The 17,952-nt window shown below is 58.5% G+C and overlaps 1 protein-coding gene across 5 annotated transcripts in view; it reads left to right on the forward strand.

Annotated features, from left to right (window-relative positions):
• The window catches only part of Kif26a (kinesin family member 26A), a 37,457-nt gene extending 19,790 nt beyond the window's left edge, over positions 1 to 17,667 (forward strand). For 3 of the 5 annotated variants that reach the window (XM_060388254.1, XM_021627027.2, XM_060388257.1), the window contains 12 exons: positions 4,930 to 5,119; positions 9,039 to 9,251; positions 9,831 to 9,924; positions 10,178 to 10,440; positions 10,548 to 10,731; positions 10,894 to 11,056; positions 11,199 to 11,361; positions 11,883 to 14,793; positions 15,474 to 15,679; positions 15,802 to 15,822; positions 16,110 to 16,260; positions 16,439 to 17,667. In XM_060388254.1, coding sequence (XP_060244237.1) covers positions 4,930 to 5,119; positions 9,039 to 9,251; positions 9,831 to 9,924; positions 10,178 to 10,440; positions 10,548 to 10,731; positions 10,894 to 11,056; positions 11,199 to 11,361; positions 11,883 to 14,793; positions 15,474 to 15,679; positions 15,802 to 15,822; positions 16,110 to 16,260; positions 16,439 to 16,620 — 4,741 coding nt within the window. In that variant the 3' untranslated portion in view covers positions 16,621 to 17,667. The remainder of the gene's footprint in view (positions 1 to 4,929; positions 5,120 to 9,038; positions 9,252 to 9,830; positions 9,925 to 10,177; positions 10,441 to 10,547; positions 10,732 to 10,893; positions 11,057 to 11,198; positions 11,362 to 11,882; positions 14,794 to 15,473; positions 15,680 to 15,801; positions 15,823 to 16,109; positions 16,261 to 16,438) is intronic. The other 2 variants (XM_060388255.1, XM_060388256.1) reach the window with 1 other exon arrangement.
• Positions 17,668 to 17,952: the final 285 nt, after the last annotated feature.

A 17,952-nucleotide genomic window follows, 5' to 3' on the forward strand; every position in this document is an offset into this window, starting at 1 on the left:
AGCTTGAGGATATAAGGTGTCATGGTCATGGTGATCTGGCCAGAGGGAGTAATATATGTCAGGGTGGGAGGTGGAAACAGGACAACCTCCTCCCACCCCACCCCCATCCTCTGATTTTAGCCAGTGGATGAGTGGGGGAGCAGTTCCCTGCCCCAAGGCAAAGCCTTTGGTTCTGCCGACCCAAGGCTGGCTTTCTACCCTCACCCAGCAGCCTGAGGACAGGGATTACAGGATGTAATCGCCATAATGAGAGGTAATGGCAGCCAGCTGGGGGTCACTGTCCCATTAACAGCCCACATGGGCGCTGATAAGCTTGTCTGTATCATGCTGGGCAGTGTGCAGAGGCTGTCTTATCAGCCCTGGTCCGGGGGGACTGCAGGGCCTGATGGGGGGCGTGACGGGGCATGTGATTAGGGCATTGTCAGCGCTGGCTGATGAATGCTGCTCTGCAGTGCTGCACCACTCTATGGTGACTGATGTGGCCTCAGCCACCACCCCAATTAGGTGCAGAGAACCTGTCTAGGACCTTCCAGATGGGGACACGTAGGAGTCCTTTCCAGCCTGCATGGGCGCCTCCACTTGCCAACAGCCGTCAGGGTGGTGTCTAGGGGGCTGGGCATGAGGGGCAGAGAGCTGGCTGTGTGCTTATCCTGCTCAGGTCTGATTTCAAGGGCCTTTGCCTTGAGGATTCAGTGGCCTGTGGGGCAGCTACATCCCTCGTGTGGTATTTGGTAGGAGGTTTCGAAATGCTCAGAGCTTTTGAAAAGCGTTTACGTGGCCACTGGTCCTGAGTCTGGATACCACGCAGCACCCCGATCCTGAGGCCCCTGGTGCCTGAGGAGAGTCTTGGCATGGGGTGTGTGGCGTGTGTGGCCCCCTCCCACTGACTCATTAGCCACCCTGCCCGGCAGCAGGCAGCAGGTACTGGCTGCCTTTTGTCTTATCCCAGGCTACGGAGGCTTGTCTGCCTGAGCAACACCCTGACCTTGGAAAGTTACCATAGAAACGAAGAAACAAGTGGACTTAGGTGGGGGCTGGAGGCAGGTTTCCTCCACACACACAAGGTGTGTGTGTGTGTGTGTGGCCTGCTGAGGGTCAGGTTGAGGGTAGGTGTTTTTGCAGATGGTGCCCAGCAGGGCTGAGATTGCTGGTGGGAGGCTTACCCCAGCGAGCTTTGAAACTATGCAAGTACTGCCTGGCATTGTGGTTAAAGCAGGGGTTCTCCCAGAGTGCACCAGGAGGCAGGAGAGCTTTGGCCACATCCTGCAGCCCTTGGCTCATTTTGAGCAGGTGCCGTTCCTTCCTTCACCCTCTGAACGTGGAAGGTTATCGTGACCCTTGCCCAACCTGCCCTTGGGAGGTTTGCACAGCCGGAGAGGGGGTGAGTCTTGAGTCTGTGAGGTTGGCCTTGACTGGAGGCCAGATCAGAGAACTGCCCTCTCGGGTTCTGGGGTTGGGTTTCACAGGGGGGGAGGATAGCTGACATCTAGGATGTGCACACAGAGCAGGGCGCGTTCAGCAGGTCATCCTCCTGAGGTGAGCATGTGCTCTGCCACTTCCCCTGAGTTTTCCCAGGCTGAACAACCAGTTCAAGCTTTCCTTAGCCACTTCTGTTGGCTGTGTCTACAGTGAAGTACCCCAGAGTTCCAAGGATGCCCGAGAGAGCCCAGGGGAGGAGTTACATCTCCTCAGCCAGACCTCAGCAGTTAGGCGCTGGCTGGGTATGCGTCCCCAGTCAGAAGTTTGAGGCCACACCCTGTGGGGCTGCCATGACCTTGACAGCCATGTTCTGAACTCTCTGTCTGCTGTGCACCTCCCCTCTCTATAACGTTCCCGTTAGCCCTGTGCACCTCCCTGGCTGTCCTTCTGCCCTTGGTAAATATGGGTTATCCCTAGTACCCAGAATTTAGTGGGGCAGGGAAGCATGGCGCTTCTTCCTGGCCTCTGTGGAGACCCAAATGTCTTACTGAACCTATGTTTGGGCCTGTCTGACAGAGGTGGGAGGGCTTGGCAAAACAGTCTCTTGCTTGCTCCAGCCTCCGGGTAAGGCCCTTGTGCCACAGTGGCACAGCAGCCGATATCTCCCAGGGAACAAGCTGCCTTTGAGGGGTTCTGAGATCTCAGTATTAAAGCCCGACTGCCTCTAAAGAACCTTCCTTTTCTTCATGAAAAGGGGAACAGTATGCTATTTCAGTTCTCATGAATCAGTAACCAGAGAGATGATGGATCCAGGGTTGCTGCTGAAGCTGGCATTCACAAACTGGGTCATTCACATCCTTAACTCAGGTGTGTGCTGGGCTTCCTGTGAGCTTGGGCTTGGCTTAGCTGATATCTCTGCGGAAGTCTCAGGGAGAGCGGTTCCATCAAGCAGGAGGCTTAGGGCTGGGGTCTACCTTGGGGGATCTGGAAGGCTGCTTGGAGGTGGTGTCTCTTAAGGGTGAGAGAGCTGTTTGGAAGCTCTTGCCTTTTTAAGTTTTCCCATCAGGGACAGACAGCTCAGATTTGCCCACTTCTCCTTGCATGTCCCGCTGCCCCGGCGCTGCTACTCCCTAACAGTGTGGTAGCCTTTACGGTCCTAGGCATGGTATGTTTCCTGTGTCCTTGCTGCTTAGCCCTTTACCAAACTTGGGTCCTCACGAGCAGCCCAGGCCTCGGGGACTCTCTAAAGCTCTTGCAAGCCAAAGCCTGGAAGTCTTGGGAGGTTAATGGACATTACATTTTCATGAAAGAGAAGGTAACTATTTGGGGTCATCAGTCAGGGACCTGCTGTGAGTTGTGCTTTGTGGGGGCCTGGGGCTTGGGCCTGCTGGCTCCCACCCCTCTGGTGCTGCAAGTCAGATCAGACCCAGGAGCTGGCCAGGGAGGTAGTTGGGTCAGCTGATGCCTATGCTGTGGCCTCTGGACTCTGAGAGGGTTACCAAGGGCAGGGTTGTCTATAGTCCAAGTGGGTCCACACAGCAAAGATGGCCTTGCTCTTAGCCCTCATCTTGTCTTCGAGCCTCTGTCCTCTACCCCATTCCTTCTCTAGCAGTCTTGGTCCTCCTCTGGCCTTCACGTACTTTGAGGTCTGGGTGGCCTCCATAGCCTTCTTTAAAGGTTGTACTCTGGCCCTGACTGACCTATAAAAGGGCCTGGGGGCAAGACACAGCTGGAAGAGCTGGCTCTGAGTGGACGTGCCTTGGCCTCTGCTGTCTGCTGATCAGTGTCGGCACCTTGAGGGGCTCTGACCACACCCTCCAGCCAGGGTACATACTCAGCAGCCCTCACGTACTACCCTGTCCCCAAGCCCTGGGAAGAGGTTTTCTCTGTACCTACTTTCAGGCAAGAAAGCTACTCTAGGAAGCCGCCTTGTCCTGCCCAGCATCACTGGGCCCCTTTCTGTCCAGCTGGAGTAGCATAGCTCTTACATTAGGCCTCAGCCCTGGGTGGTGCCAGGCAAGGGGGTCGTGACTGCCCTGCCCTTAGCGTACCTGGAGATGACAGTGCTTTCTGAGGCAGGACTGAGGGGTTTTCCTCAGGAGGCTGCTGGGGTGGGATCAGGAGTGGGGAGGCCAGATAAGGAGGCAGGAAGCATAAAGAGACCCTGAATTGATGCCAGGACAGCATGGCTCTGTCTGCTGTGGCCCTTTGTGGCCACTGCCCATGCCTTCTGACCCCCTCAGTAATACAGTTTGGGTTGTAGCTCAGGGACCCTTCTTGCCCTGACCTTTTACTTTTCAGTGCACACAGTATGGTAGGCGACAGTGGTGACCTCTCTTGCCCATGGTTTGCTGTGTTGCTTCTTCTGGGAAGGGGCCGAGAGGCTGACAAACACTTCCGTACAAGGCTCATTTGAGCTTGGCAAACACACAGGCTCAGGCAGGTTCTAGGCAAACGCTTAGGGCAAGGTGTGAGGTTTAAGTGCACCCCAGGGGGCAGGTACCAGCACTGCCCGAGAACCCGGGTTTGGGGGCCCAGGGCCTTGCTGGGCAGAAGACTGACGCTCGCTGCTTTGCCCTGTCTGCTGCACACGAGTGCCGAGGCGGCTCTGCTAAGGACTCCGCCATGTGCCGTAGATTACTTTTATTTTCTGTGATGACGCCTCACTAGGAGGAAGCTGTCCCTGGGGCCTCTTGAAAGACAACTCCTATTAAAGATGAGAGGAGTTACCAGAGCACCGGCAACCGTGGTGGGAGGTGCCAGGGAGGGCCCCAGGCTCTGGGCTCTGGCGTGTCAGATCCTCCTGAGGAGTTAAAAATGGCTTGGGAGGCCTGCCTTGGGGAGAAGGAGCTGGGGCATTTAGGGGTGTTGAGGAGAGGTGGAACTGCTAGATAGCTTCTTGTCCTGGTCGCCTGCCCCCACCCAGGTCTTCTCCTCTGGAAAGTGGTGACAGGCGTGGGGAGAGTGGCCCAGCCAATGTCTCCATGGTGGGTATTTACACTAGCGGTATTCTTGGGTCCCTGTACTGGAGTGTGTGTTGAGCATGTGGCTCTCAAGGTCCACAGGCAAGGTAGGAGCCTGCGAATTGGCTACAGGGCTTGCCAGGGGACCATGTGTTGCAGGGCAGGGGGCTAACTGTTACAGGGGTCTGGGGGCTGCAGGAAAGTCCATCCCAGGACAGATGCCTGACCTTTGTGATGTATCCCCGGAATAGGGTCAGCTTGAAGAAAGGTGTGGAGGGCTAGGGATGAAGACTGGGGCTCAGCACAAAGCAGAATGCAGTCCTGCGACTACACCAACTATGTGTTCCTTGTCCTGGCTGTGGCTCCAGCCTGGGACTCCACTTAGAACAATGAAGTTCAGGCCATGCAACTTTAGGAATGCCTGGCTGTTTCCTCAGAATGGCTCCCCGTGTGTGATGGAGTCTGAGGGTGGGCAGCCTGATACTGACATAGACACAGTGACCGAGAGACATGGGGATGCTCTGAGTACCCTGCCTCTCTTCCCCAGGGCTGCCCAGAAGCTCAGCCTGGCCTCCAAGCGCAAGAAGCATCACCCGCCACCTGCACCCACCACTCGAGGCACGTCCACCTACCCCACGGACTTCAGTGGCACTCTACAGCTGTGGCCGCCCCCGGTGCCCCCCTGCCTGCTCAGGGCTGCCTCCAAGGCCAAGGAAAACCCCAGCAGCTTCGGAAAGGTAGACCCCACCTGAGGTCGGGTGGCCTAAGAGTGGGGAGGCCAAGGCTATCTGATACGAGGTGGGAGATGGAGGGCCCCACTATTTTCTCCAGGGTCATATCAGGACATCTGGCAGAGCTAAAGATGGGGAGCCTGTGGATCTGGGGCTGTGGGAAATGGCAGGAAGAAGCTTGTCCTTGGGTCCCAGGGCTGTGTTTCAGGACAGCCGTGTGGTGCAGCTCTGTGTGGGAGCCGCTCTGGAGGGCCTTGCTCTTGCTTTATTCCCACCGGACATTTCCTTGAGTGGGGCTGGGCAAGGAGAAGGGATGGGACTCCTCAGCTTTCCCCAGTCAGGGTATCCAGGCAGCCTAGCCAGAGGGCTTTCAGGTGGGGAAACTGAGGTCTGGAAAGGGCGAGAACCCTGTGTGGTGATGGAACAAGCTGCTTGGCTCCAGAGTGTCCCCCATGAGTTTTGATTGGTTCCTGTGATTGGTACCTCTCTGAGGGAGAAGTCCCAGTACCCCAGGCTTAATGGGGTTCTCCTGTGTCAGGATTATGCAGGTGCTTGGGTGAGGTGGGCCCTATTCCCTTTGGGTGGACTCTTAACCATTGTGGGGAGGTGAGGTCCTGACCTCTGGCCTGTGTTTTTCCCTGAACCTCTGCCTGCTCCAAGGGTGATGTCGCCTCCCAGGCGTCCTGAATTATGTATGGAGTTGGGCCTTCTCAATCTTGCCCGGTGCAGCCATCCCCTGACTTGGCACCAGCCCTGCGTGCTTGTGTCCCACACACATGGTCGGCACTGGCTAGCGGGAGTAAAACCCTAAATAGGTACCAGAGAGGAAGCCGCGTTTTGGCGGGCCTTCCTTCCTGAAGGGAGGCCTCCTCCTGCGGCAGAGCCCCCAAGGAAGGAAGAACTCTCCAGACAAGGCTGCCCAAATGGGCAGCTTCGGGTGAGGGGGAGGGCCTGGGGCCCCTTCGGGCCCAGCTGACTTCACTGTGCACCCTTTTAGCCTCGTAGGCAGCTTCCATTGCCCTCTGCTTCCTCTCAGGACCCTAATTGGTGGCTGGAAGCCAGGCCTCCTGGCTCCACCCTTCCCATGGGATGGGCCCCACCCCATGATTTCCTCAAGGCAGTCTGCTGGAGGTGGCCCCTGACGGGTGGAGTATGGGAAGTAGACTAGCCTGTAGTTGATTGCAGACAGTTGCCATGGGAGCTACATACTTGTTCTGTGTGGCTAGTAGTGCTGTGGCCAGGCCCAGGAGTTTTATAGAGTTGGCGCAGAAAGCCTCTCAGTTCTGAACCCAGCCCTAGCTGTGTGGACCTGAACCTCTGCTCCTGGCCCCCGGCCACTGTATTGCTTGTTGGGTTTAGTTGGGCAGCTGTCTGAGGTGTGCTGGGCTGATCTGTGAAGGGTGAAAGTCTGTGTATATATGGTTGTTCAGCCTGGGTGGTAGGGTGTGATCAGGGCAAAGGCAGCCTGCCACCTTTTAGGACCCTTATAGTTCTTGGGGGCAAGTAGCCGGACCTGCCTCTGTGCCCTACTCTGTTGGGAAGAGGGGTGTTCCCGACCCCCACTACCTGTGCCTGCTGGTCCTTGCCTGCCCCCACCTTTCACATTGGCATTGTTTAATAAATGAGGCTTCAGCGTTGTCCAGTGAGAGAGGGAGGGAGGGAGATTGTACCTAGGCCTGACTGGTTAGAACATCCCATGTCTCTACCCGCCACGGCTCTAGGACAGACAGGTGGTTCTGTCACTGTTCTGGCTGTGTGGCTACGGTACTGGGCCTAGGACCAGCCTGGTCACTTAGCCTGTCTGTCCACCTGGCTTCTCTTCCTCAGGGGCTGTGGTGTGTTGCAGGGGACAGTGTCTGCCATAGGGTTGTTGGGGTAAGGAGCTACAAAATCTCAGAATGGCAGCTGTCTTTTGCTGTCTCTGTACTTTGCAGTTGCCAGGTCTTTGCCGCCTGAGGGAGAACAGTCAGCCTTCTTTCTGCTGACCCTGGACCATTCAGGCCTCCCCAGAGGCCAGGTGTCCTGGCCACCAGCCTGTTAACCAGCTGCTGCTCCCCCACACCCCGTACCCCTCCCTGGTGTAGGTGTTATTAGCACTAATGTCACCTCATCAGAAGTGCCTCCTGAAAGGCGTTTAATATTGCCACAGAAAAGAAGTTAGATTGCATTCAGTGTCTGACATTAATGTGCTACTTAAGATAATTCATCACACTGTGGTATTAAAAAGACATCTCTGGTGTTGGGTGCTGAGCGGGGCCCCTCCCCCTCCCCACCCCGGTCCACCTCTGGGAGCCCTGCTTTTATGTAAAATGTGCTGCTTCCCCTCCCCCCAGCTTGTGCGCTTCGTGATATCCGCACATTTGGGGGGTGAGGGATGCTCTTGTCTCCTGAGAGACCCTGTCATTTCCCTGAGGTAATGACAGGTTCTTTCCAGCAGACAATGGACAGGGGCAGTGGGGGGCAGGCTGGCCGAGATGCCCTGCTCAATCCTCTCCCTGCCTGGGGACTCAGGATTAGTGTCTGCTCAAGAGACATCAGAGCCAAATCGTAGCTTCTCAAGGCCTCTCCTCCCCACTAGGCATCCTCTCACATCTCCAGAGTCCATTTGGCTCCTGAAGTGGTGAGGAGTTCACGCTGGAGAAAAAAAAATTGCCAAAAATTACCTGGAAGTGCACATTTTCGTCTGCATTGCAGCAGCGTTTGGAAATGAAATCGTTTTGTTCATGTCACTGGGGAATAAAAGAATCGATTCTTGCCTGATGGGGCCCAGGTTCTGAGCAGTGCAGTAGCCAAGTATTTCCACGCTCCTCTCTCTCCCCAGAGGGTGGGACACTGCAGTCCACGGGAGGCTCTGCATATCAATGTGCCCCTTGTCCACTGGGAGGGAGCCTGTGGTGCCTGGGCAGGCTGCCCCCCTAAACCAATTTTGCAGCATTATGTATCTGTCACTTACAATGAAATCCTTGAAAAATATTGGTTCTGAAATGAGTCTCTGGTAATTTGATTTACACCAATGTGGAGAAGTCAGAGATATCATTGGAGAGTGAAAGGTGTGGCCTCCAGGCAAAGGGGAGCCCTGACTCAGGGTTCCTGCTCCACACCTCCTGCTTGGCTGTACCTGTCGGGGGTACCCATTCTCCACATAGGTTTTGGCAGTGCGGTTTTCTTTGCATCCTCGTATCCTTCGTTGTATTTTCTCTGAGGGTTCAGGGCCTGCCCATAGGCGCAGGGCACATTGGAATCTCCTTTGTGTTTCTGCCATGGCCCAGGCTGGCTAGTCGATAGCAGAGCTCTTCCTTCTCCACACCTCTCCCACCCTCAGTTTCCCTAGGCTGAGGCTTGTTAGGTAAGATTTCAGGATTCCCTCTTTTCCGAATCGAGTCTCATCCCTGTAGAATTTCCTCCACCTTTTGCCCATCCTAGTCTTTCTCCTTCATGAGATTTTGAGAGCCTGGCCTCCTGAGGTGGTTCAGGGCAGAGACAGCACACCTGGAGTTTGTCCACACAGCCTCCCAGCCCTCTGGGGCCCTTCGCCCTTCTGTGGTTTGTTCATTTGTTCATCTCAGAGGTGTGCCTACTATGTTCCTGGGGTGCAAGTCCTTCTGTAGAGGCCTTTGGCCTGCAGCTGGACAATGGTCCCTGAAGGAGAAATGCCCGGGGGTCCCCCCCCCCGTCTCCACTAACTGTCCTCTACTTCCCTGCCTCGCTGCCTGGCTGTGTACCAGCCTTACTCCACCCTGAGCTTCATGTTCTCTTTACCCTGCTGACCTCATGTGGGATCCGCTCAGGCAGCATTCCTGTGGGAGCAGGACCCATGCTGAGACCTGGCCTGCTGTCCTGACTCGTGCTTGCCTCTCCTGCCCTGTAATTACTGGCCAGCTGGGTGGAGGGCGGAGCTCAGGCGCCTGTTTCTGCCAACCCCCAGGTAAAGGTTATGCTGCGCATCTGGCCAGCACAAGGAGTCCAGCGCTCAGCCGAGTCCACATCCTTCCTGAAGGTGGACCCGCGGAAGAAGCAGGTGACTCTCTATGACCCCGCTGCTGGGCCTCCAGGCTGTGCAGGCCTCCGGCACAACCCCACAGCACCAGTCCCCAAGATGTTTGCTTTTGATGCCATCTTCCCCCAGGACTCGGAGCAGGTACAGTGGAGCGGAACCTCTTGGGTGTTTGTGACAGCATCAGCTCTGATGTGCTTCTGCAGAGTGGGAACCTCATGGCCTGCCGGGCCTGCTGGGCCTGCCGGGCCTGCCTCCCTAGCAGTCCTAGCCGAGGGCATTTCCTCAGCCTCTGCTGGTCTCTAGCCAAGTGCTGGAGAAACACTGAGCTCTCCAGAGCCTAATTCTCCTATGAAACTTTTTGAGTAGCTCTGTCCTGTTCTGGAAACTAGGGACCCCGGGTGACCACCCAGCGCCCTGAGTAGTGCCCATGACTTCCTTGTGCTGTTGTGGGCAGCGACTTTCAGGGCTGGATCAGGTGTTTGGGTATATGTGTCTAGCTAGCACATCCGGCGTGTATTGTATGTGTCTCTGACTTGTGTGCCCTGCACTTTCTGTATGGGCTTGGGAGGGCCCTGTGTCTGTCAGTTCAGCTGCCCTGTGGACTGTCTGTCTGCACGTGACCAGGACAAATTGATGTAAGGTTTACAGATGTAGCAAAAGACCCTGGCCACAGCCCTTTGGCTCAGACACCTGCCTAATCCCCACTGGGTTCCTCCCCAGGCTGAGGTCTGCTCAGGGACTGTGGCTGACGTGCTCCAGTCTGTGGTTGCTGGAGCTGATGGCTGTATTTTTTCCTTTGGCCACATGAGCCTTGGTAAGTGCCCTGTCACCCCTGTGCACCCATGATGCCTTCTAACTGTCCTCTGCCCTGCTTGCTAGTGTGGGAGTAGGGAGCTCACAGCGAAGCTAAAGCAGGCAGAGCCGGAAGGCAGAGGCCTCAGAGGCGGGAGGAGCAGTCAGGGCCTTCTGGGTCGGCCCTGAGGACCCTGGGCATGTTCCTGAGGCTGGCCGGGCTCTCGAGGGCAGGTGTGGAGAGGGAGGGGTTCTCACATGCCCCTGTCTCCCAGGCAAGTCATATACCATGATCGGGAAGGACAGCTCACCTCAGAGCCTGGGTGTCGTGCCCTGTGCTATCTCCTGGCTCTTCAGGCTCATTGATGAACGCAAGGAGAGGATGGGCACGCGCTTCTCCATCCGCGTGTCCGCTGTGGAAGTGTGCGGCCATGACCAGAGTCTTCGGGACCTGCTCGCCGAGGTGGCTTCAGGCAACCTTCAGGACACCCAGTCCCCGGGCGTGTACCTTCGCGAGGACCCCGTGTGTGGGGCACAGGTTCGCCAACGCTTCTAGCCTTTCTGGGACTAGGGAGGAGGGGAGAGGGAGCCCCGTGCTTGGCCTCAAGCCACTAACGAGGCATGGCTTCGCCTTTGCCCTCACAGCTCCAGAACCAGAATGAGCTGCGAGCCCCCACAGCAGAGAGGGCAGCCTTCTACCTGGACGCAGCCCTGGCAGCCCGCAGCACCAGCCGTGCCGGCTGTGGGGAAGACGCCCGGCGTAGCTCCCACATGCTCTTCACGCTGCACGTATACCAGTATCGTGTGGAGAAGTGTGGCCAAGGAGGAAGTAGGTGCACGGGGGGAGGGGGGCTGTCCGGAGGGTTGCCATGTCCATGGCATTGCCTGGCCCCCCTGGGGGAGGGTCCTTGTGGGCATCTCTGCTAGCCTGGGTGGGTTGTGGAGCAGTGGGTGCCCACACCCCAGCCCTTGCTTGCAAATATGTTTTCAGTGTCTGGAGGTCGTAGCCGCCTGCACCTTATCGACCTGGGCAGCTGTGAGGCAGCCCCGGGCAGAGGTGGGGAAGCTTCGGGAGGACCCCTGTGTCTGTCGCTCTCAGCTCTGGGCAGTGTCATCCTGGCCCTGGTCAACGGGGCCAAGCATGTGCCCTACAGGTGAGCTTGGGAGCACAGGCAGGCGCCGGCAGGGTGACCTCTGAGGAGCCCTGGGGCGGAGCCGACAGTGGTCCACGCCTCAGCTGGCCTTGATCCTAGATGGCCCCTCAGCTCGGTCTCTGAGCACCTCCTTGGCTTGTAGGGACCACAGGCTCACCATGCTGCTTCGGGAGTCCCTGGCTACTGCCAACTGCAGGACCACTATGATCGTGCACATCTCGGACTCACCAGCCCACCACGCAGAGACACTCAGCACTGTGCAGCTGGCCGCCCGCATCCACCGCCTTCGCAGGAAGAAGGGCAAGGTAAGCCCCACCTCCGCTCCTCCAAGAGCCCCGGCCTCCCACACCCTCCGCAGTTTGGCCCCAGGCTGATGTCTGGGAGAGGAGGCAGTAGGTGTGTCCAGCTGTGGGTGGACACACCTACTGCCTCCTCTGCCCCACGTTCCCTGGTGCACCGAGCAGGGACAGACCTGCTTACAGTAGGATTTATGTTGTAAGGGGAATGAGCAACTCTGCAGCAGGTATTCTGAGGTCACTGCTGTCCGTCAGGATGCTGCACGTGGCCTTCTCTGCCTGAGCTCCTCCCTCCCCACCCTGTGACCCGGTCCATGCTCGTCACCCCTCAGAGCTCCCCAGAAGCCTGCCTTATGTTCTGTGCCCTGTATCTGGGTCCCCAGCGCTTACAGGCCTTGCTTGGCTGCTAGGCGCTAACCACACTCCTATGCTGCTGAGAGGGCAGGGTCCAAGGAAGGGATGAGAGGGGACCAGGGCAGTGTGTAGACAGGGGTGGGTGTACTCACCAGGCTCTGTTGTGCCGCCCTCAGTGCGCCTCCAGCTCCTCGGGAGGGGAGAGCTCCTGCGAGGAGGGCCGGGCCCGCCGACCCCCGCACCTTCGGCCCTTCCACCCGCGTCCTGTGGTGCTGGACCCCGACCGCTCGGCTCCTGGCCTGTCTGGCGACCCTGACTACTCCTCCAGCAGTGAGCAGTCCTGCGACACGGTCATTTATGTGGGTCCTGGTGGGGCAGCGCTGTCAGACCGTGAGCTCACTGACAACGAGGGCCCGCCTGACTTTGTGCCCATTATCCCCTCGCTGAGCCGCCGCAGGCCCTCTGAGGGACCCCGGGACGCCGACCACTTCCGCTGCAGCACATTTGCGGAGCTGCAGGAGCGGCTGGAATGCATAGATGGTAGCGAGGGATTCCCTGGCGCCCAGGGTGGCTCTGATGGAGCCCAAGCCAGCCCCGCCCGGGCAGGCAGGAAACCCTCGCTACCCGAGGCCACATCCCCCAGGAAGGCTGTGGGTCCCCCAATGGTCAGCAGTTCCCCTCGAGGCGGCCCTGCACAAGATACTCACCGGAGCACCTCAGAGTCCTCTAAGACTGGCTCCCAAGGTGATCAGAGACTAGATGGGACCCTGCCTGAGCCACCTGCCGCAGACAAGACCTCGGGAGGTGGAGGCAGGAGGCCGTTGCCCAGTCCAGCCCCTCCACCACCTCGGCAGCCAGAAGCTCGGGGTGTCCCCACAGAACCTGGGGGAGAAGGCCCTGACAGTGCGATGCGGACACCCCCTGTGGGCAGGAGTGGGCAGGTGGCCTCGTCCCCACTGCTCTCGGACACAGCATATCCTTGCCCGTCTGCTCGAGGGCGCCATCTGGAGAGGGGCCTGCTGACCACCACAGTGACCCTGCAGCAGCCCGTGGAGCTGAATGGCGAAGATGAGCTGGTGTTCACGGTGGTAGAGGAGCTCCCTCTAGGTGGACTTGCAGGGGCCACCCGGCCCTCCAGTCTGGCCAGCTTGGGCAGCGACTGTTCCCTTCAGGCCTTGGCCTCAGGCTCAAGGCCGGTCAGCATCATCAGCAGTATCAATGACGAGTTTGACGCCTATACCTCGCAGGTGTCTGAGGGCCCGGGAGACCCTGGGGAGCTCCCAGAGGGACCGGCATGGGCTGGCGGCAGTCCAGCCTCATCCATCGGCTCCTGGCTGAGTGATGTCAGCGTCTGCCTGGCTGAAAACCGCAGTCCCACACCACAGCCTCCCTTCGGCCCTGACTCTGCAGCAGGGCCGGGTCCACCGGAGTTTCCTACCCCAAGTGGCTCCCTAGAGGACAGCAAGGTCAGGTCCTCAGAGTGCGGAAGACCAGACAATCCCGGCTCAGCCCGGAGTGCCCACCCTGGGGAGGCAGTCGTAACTCAGAGCCGACCTGGCAGAGAGCTTTGGGCCGGGTCCCTGAATGACGCAGCCTCAGTCCAGACCATCCACTCCAGCCTCCCCCGGAAAACCAGGACTACCTCAACCACCAGCCGTGCTCGCCCCAGCCGGGGTCCTTACAGCCCTGGAGGCCTGTTTGAGGACCCTTGGCTACTCCGGGCAGAGGACTGTGACACACCCCAGATAGCCACCATGGGCGGGGCCCCAAGCCCAAGCCCAGGCTCCCCTAGACTGCCTGACACTCAGATGATGCTGGCTTGTGCCCAGAGAGTGGTAGATGGATGTGAAGTGGCGGCCAGAGTGACGCGGAGGCCAGAGGCTGTGGCTCGGATCCCACCTCTGCGGAGGGGAGCCACCACGCTGGGAGTGACCACACCCGCTGCATCCTGTGGGGACCCTTCAGCAGAGGCAGTGGTCCATTCAGGAAGCCTCAAGACCACCTCCAGCAGTAGGAAGAACGTATCTCCCAAGGGGGCTTTCTTTCCGAGGCCTAGCGGGGCAGGGCCCCCACCTCCACCTGTGCGCAAGTCTAGCCTGGAGCAGAGCACGGCCCTCGTCCCTACCCAGGCCTTGGGGCTGACCAGGACGGGGGCTACTTCTGCCTTCCGAGGGGAGGAGGAAGCCAGGCCCAGTGGTCGGACTGATTACTCTGTCCCCAAGGCCACATCCAGCCTGAAAGCCCGAGCTGGCAAGATGGAGGTGGCACAGCGTCCCACTGGCCACATGTCCCTGGAGCGGTGCGAGGGTCTGACACATGGTAGCAGCAAGTCCAGAGAAGTTCCAGGACGTCCACCGAGGGCTGTGCCCAGGCTGGGTGTACCACCTACCAGTCCCCCACTTGGATCGGCTTCTGCCTCTAGGAGCAGCCCAGCTAAAAGTGTTGGAGCAGCCAAGCCTCCAGCTGGTGGGCCGAAGGGCCGTAATCTGGGGGCCAGTACGTCTCGGGCTCTGGGTGCCACAGCGAAGCCACTGGCCCCCATGGCAGGCAAGACAACCAGTGGGCCCGTGCCAGGACCCCGAACCGCTCCACGGGCTGTGCCTGGCATTGGGGCCAAGGCGGGCCGGGGTACCATCATGGGCACTAAGCAGGCATTCCGGGCTGCCCATAGCCGTGTCCACGAATTGGCAGCCGGTGGGTCTCCTGGTAGAGGTGGCCTCTCCTGGGGCTCCACAGACTCGGACAGTGGCAATGACAGTGGTGTGAACCTGGCGGAGGAGCGGCAGCCCATGAGCCCCGCCCTGCCATCCCCCTACAGCAAGGTGACCGCCCCACGGAGGCCCCAGCGCTACAGCAGCGGCCACGGCAGTGACAACAGCAGCGTGTTGAGTGGGGAGCTCCCCCCTGCCATGGGCCGCACGGCACTCTTCTATCACAGCGGTGGCAGCAGTGGCTATGAGAGCATGATCCGAGACAGCGAGGCCACCGGCAGTGCCTCCTCAGCCCCTGACTCCATGAGTGAGAGCGGAACAGCCTCCCCGGGTGCCCGCTCCCGCAGCCTCAAGTCCCCGAAGAAGAGGGCCACAGGTGGGCAGCAGTGCCAGTCCCCCAGCGGGCACAGCACTCCACAGTTTACAGGCCCGAGAGAGCCTTGAGAGTGTGCTCGGCTACCCCAGGCTCCAGTGGATCCTGTCCCCCCAGCAGCAGGCTTTTGCAGCCTGTGGGTTCCTCATTTAGAGCTAGCTCTGTGGGGTGCTCCTTTCTTGGTTGTTGGGGTGGGCATGGCCTCTTCACCCTGTGTGGTCTCTGGGATAGTGTACTCATGCCAGGTGTGCATAGCCCTTGGTACCTTATAAGCAGTGGGGCTTAGACCCAGCATTGGGCAGACTTCCAGTTTGTGAGTGCACATGACATCAGCCGACACTGCTAAATCCCCCAGCTGTGATGTGTGTACAGGTGCCTGATACCTATAGTCTGTAAGCAGTCCAGTGTGTTCCCTTCCCTGGCATCCGCTCCACCCCAGAGTCTGGTTCTTAACGCTGACAGTAGTGAGGCAGGGATTTGGGATCAAGTCAGGCACTGGGTTCTGGGCTGGGCCCTCCCTGACCGGTGTTCCAGCTGCCCAAGAGCTCCTGCCTGCGCAGCTCTGGGCCCCTCCCTGTTGACCAGAGGGGAAGCGAGTTAGAGCAGTGAACGCTGCTGCTGTGTGAGCAGGCAGAGCCTGGGGTGTCACTGGCTCTGCTCACCAGCTCCTGGCCCTGTTTCAGGTCTACAGAGGCGGAGGCTGATCCCGGCCCCTCTACCTGATGCTGCTGCCTTAGGCCGAAAGCCCAGTCTTCCTGGGCAGTGGGTGGACTTGCCTCCGCCCCTGGCTGGCTCTCTGAAGGAGCCTTTTGAGATCAAGGTGTATGAAATAGATGATGTGGAACGCCTGCAGCGGCGCCGTCTGCCTCCGAGGGAGGACGAAGCCAAGGTCAGGGAGGCTACCGAGCCTGGGAGCCCTGGGGTGGCAGGGAGGACCATTTGAAGGGCTCTCTGGGCCCCTGGAGATGTGGCCAGGTAGCCCCTGACCTCATTTTTTTTTTCTGTCCATAGCCGTCCCAGGATATGGAGAAGGTAGGAACCAGCCTTGACCATCCCTGAGCTCTTGTCCCAGTGCCCTTTGCCAGCGATGGCTGACTAGAGGGATTCTTGAGGCTACTACTGTTTCCACAGACCTGGACCCAGGGTCTAGGAACTTCTGGTGTGGACAATCCCTGCAGATTCTACCCAGTTTACTTTGGGGGCTGGCCATGTGTCTGTATGGGCCCCAAAGGAGAGGGAGGCCATGGCCAAAGCCAAGGTGCAGAGGCCCTAGGGAGAGAGTCCCTGTCATTTGTATCCGAACCCACTCTTCCCAACAGGGCCCAGTGTGCATCAGCTCCAAGCTGCGGCTAGCAGAGCGCAGGCAGCAGCGGCTGCAGGAAGTGCAGGCAAAGCGTGACCACCTCTGCGAGGAGCTGGCTGAGACCCAGGGCCGGCTGATGGTAGAGCCCGGGCGCTGGCTGGAGCAGTGTGAGTCCCCGTCCCCCTCCTGCTGAACAGTGGGGCACCCAGCCCAGCCGGTGTGGTGCAGGACCCAGATCCTCGCTCCCTAGCCTCTCCCTTCTCTGCTGTTCTCAGACAGGAAGGGAGGAGCTGCTGGGCTGCCACTTTCTTGCGCCTGCCTTGACCCCGTCTCTTCTCTCCCCAGTTGAGGTGGACCCAGAGCTGGAGCCGGAATCAGCTGAGTATCTGGCGGCCCTGGAGCAGGCCACGGCGGCCCTGGAGCAGTGTGTTAACCTGTGCAAGGCCCACGTCATGATGGTCACCTGCTTCGACATTGGCGTTGCTGCCACCGCTGCTGTACCTGGGCCGCAAGAGGTGGATGTGTGAGGCTGAGCACAGGACGTAGGTGGGGTATGCAGGGCAGGGGGTACAAGGACCGGATGTGCGATGGAGTGAGGATGTGGAGGGGGTTGGCGGGATGAAGGCACAGGGTCTGTGCAGGACCAGGGGATCTCAGAGAGGAGACAGAGGGTGGGGTAGGGGAGGGCCAGCCAGCGGGGAGAGAGAGCATGGAGATGGAAAGACCGTCACCACCCAGGCAGCCACGCAAGTGCCTTTAACTTTGAGTAGGCCTTTTCTCCTTTTCTAATTTGGTGCTACGGACTCAAGACAGGACTCAGACACCAGCAGACAGAGTCTCAGCCTAGGTGGCTGTGGCCACTCTGGCCAGGCTAAAGCCAGTTTGTTTGATTTTTTTGCCTTCCTTACCACTAAGCAGTTCTGTGTAGCAGGGCAGGCCTGTCCCGGGCCAGCTTTCTTTTAGGATTGGGTTAATTTTCCTTGCCAGCAGCTTTCTCTTGGCAGTCCACATGAGTGGACACTGTAGCAGTGTGTCCTCTGAGTGTGGCAGCTAGCCTCCAGTCCCTTCCCTTCCTTGAGGACACCAAAGGCCACAAGCAAGGGCTGGGCCATGAGCACACAATGTTTTCTTCCACGGCAGGAATTCTTACCAAAACCACAAGCAAAAAAACAAAAAACATTGAGCTAAACCGCCGCTGACAAAGACGGGGTGTGACTTTTTGTAAAAGTTCTGTTAGCTTCATATTTTTGTATCATTTTGCCTATAAACATAGAATTTGCAGTGGGAATTTGAAGACAAATGATCTAAGTTTTTATGGTTTTCTACAGGTATTCCTAGGTCGGGGGCTCTTGGCAGCTGTGGGGGGCAGGCTTTTTCTGGGGGCGGGGGGGTGGTCTGTGGTGTTCTTTTCAGATGCGGACGAGGGGTGAGCCTGCCAGCCTGTGGTGTGCTGTACACGCAGGTTCATGCTTTCTGACCGCTGTGTATTTTATAGGCGTCCAGACCTTTGTACAAACGTGTAGATAACATCCTGCGACTGTTTTTATTTGTGAATAAAAGATGTGTTGATTGTTCACACGGCTCTGAGTTCACTGGGTGCCCCTGAGCCCTTTACCGCCACGGACGCGCTCACATGGTACAGTGCGAAGAGCTGAAGAACGCTGCAGGGCGTTGGAGGGGCCTGCGGAGTTTGGGGCGCTGTGCTAGCTCGTTGCTCTTTCTGTGTGAGCTCCCATGAAGTTGAATAGGTGGCTAGCAGCAGCCTGGAGTTCAAAATCACCCTTCTTCTTTAATCCCCAAGATCTTCTGTGACCCTAAGATCTTGGGCCCCAAAGCTGAAGCTGCGAGATAGTCTCCTA

This window comes from Meriones unguiculatus, chromosome 7, assembly GCF_030254825.1.
Source record: "Meriones unguiculatus strain TT.TT164.6M chromosome 7, Bangor_MerUng_6.1, whole genome shotgun sequence".
Lineage (NCBI taxonomy): Eukaryota > Metazoa > Chordata > Mammalia > Rodentia > Muridae > Meriones > Meriones unguiculatus.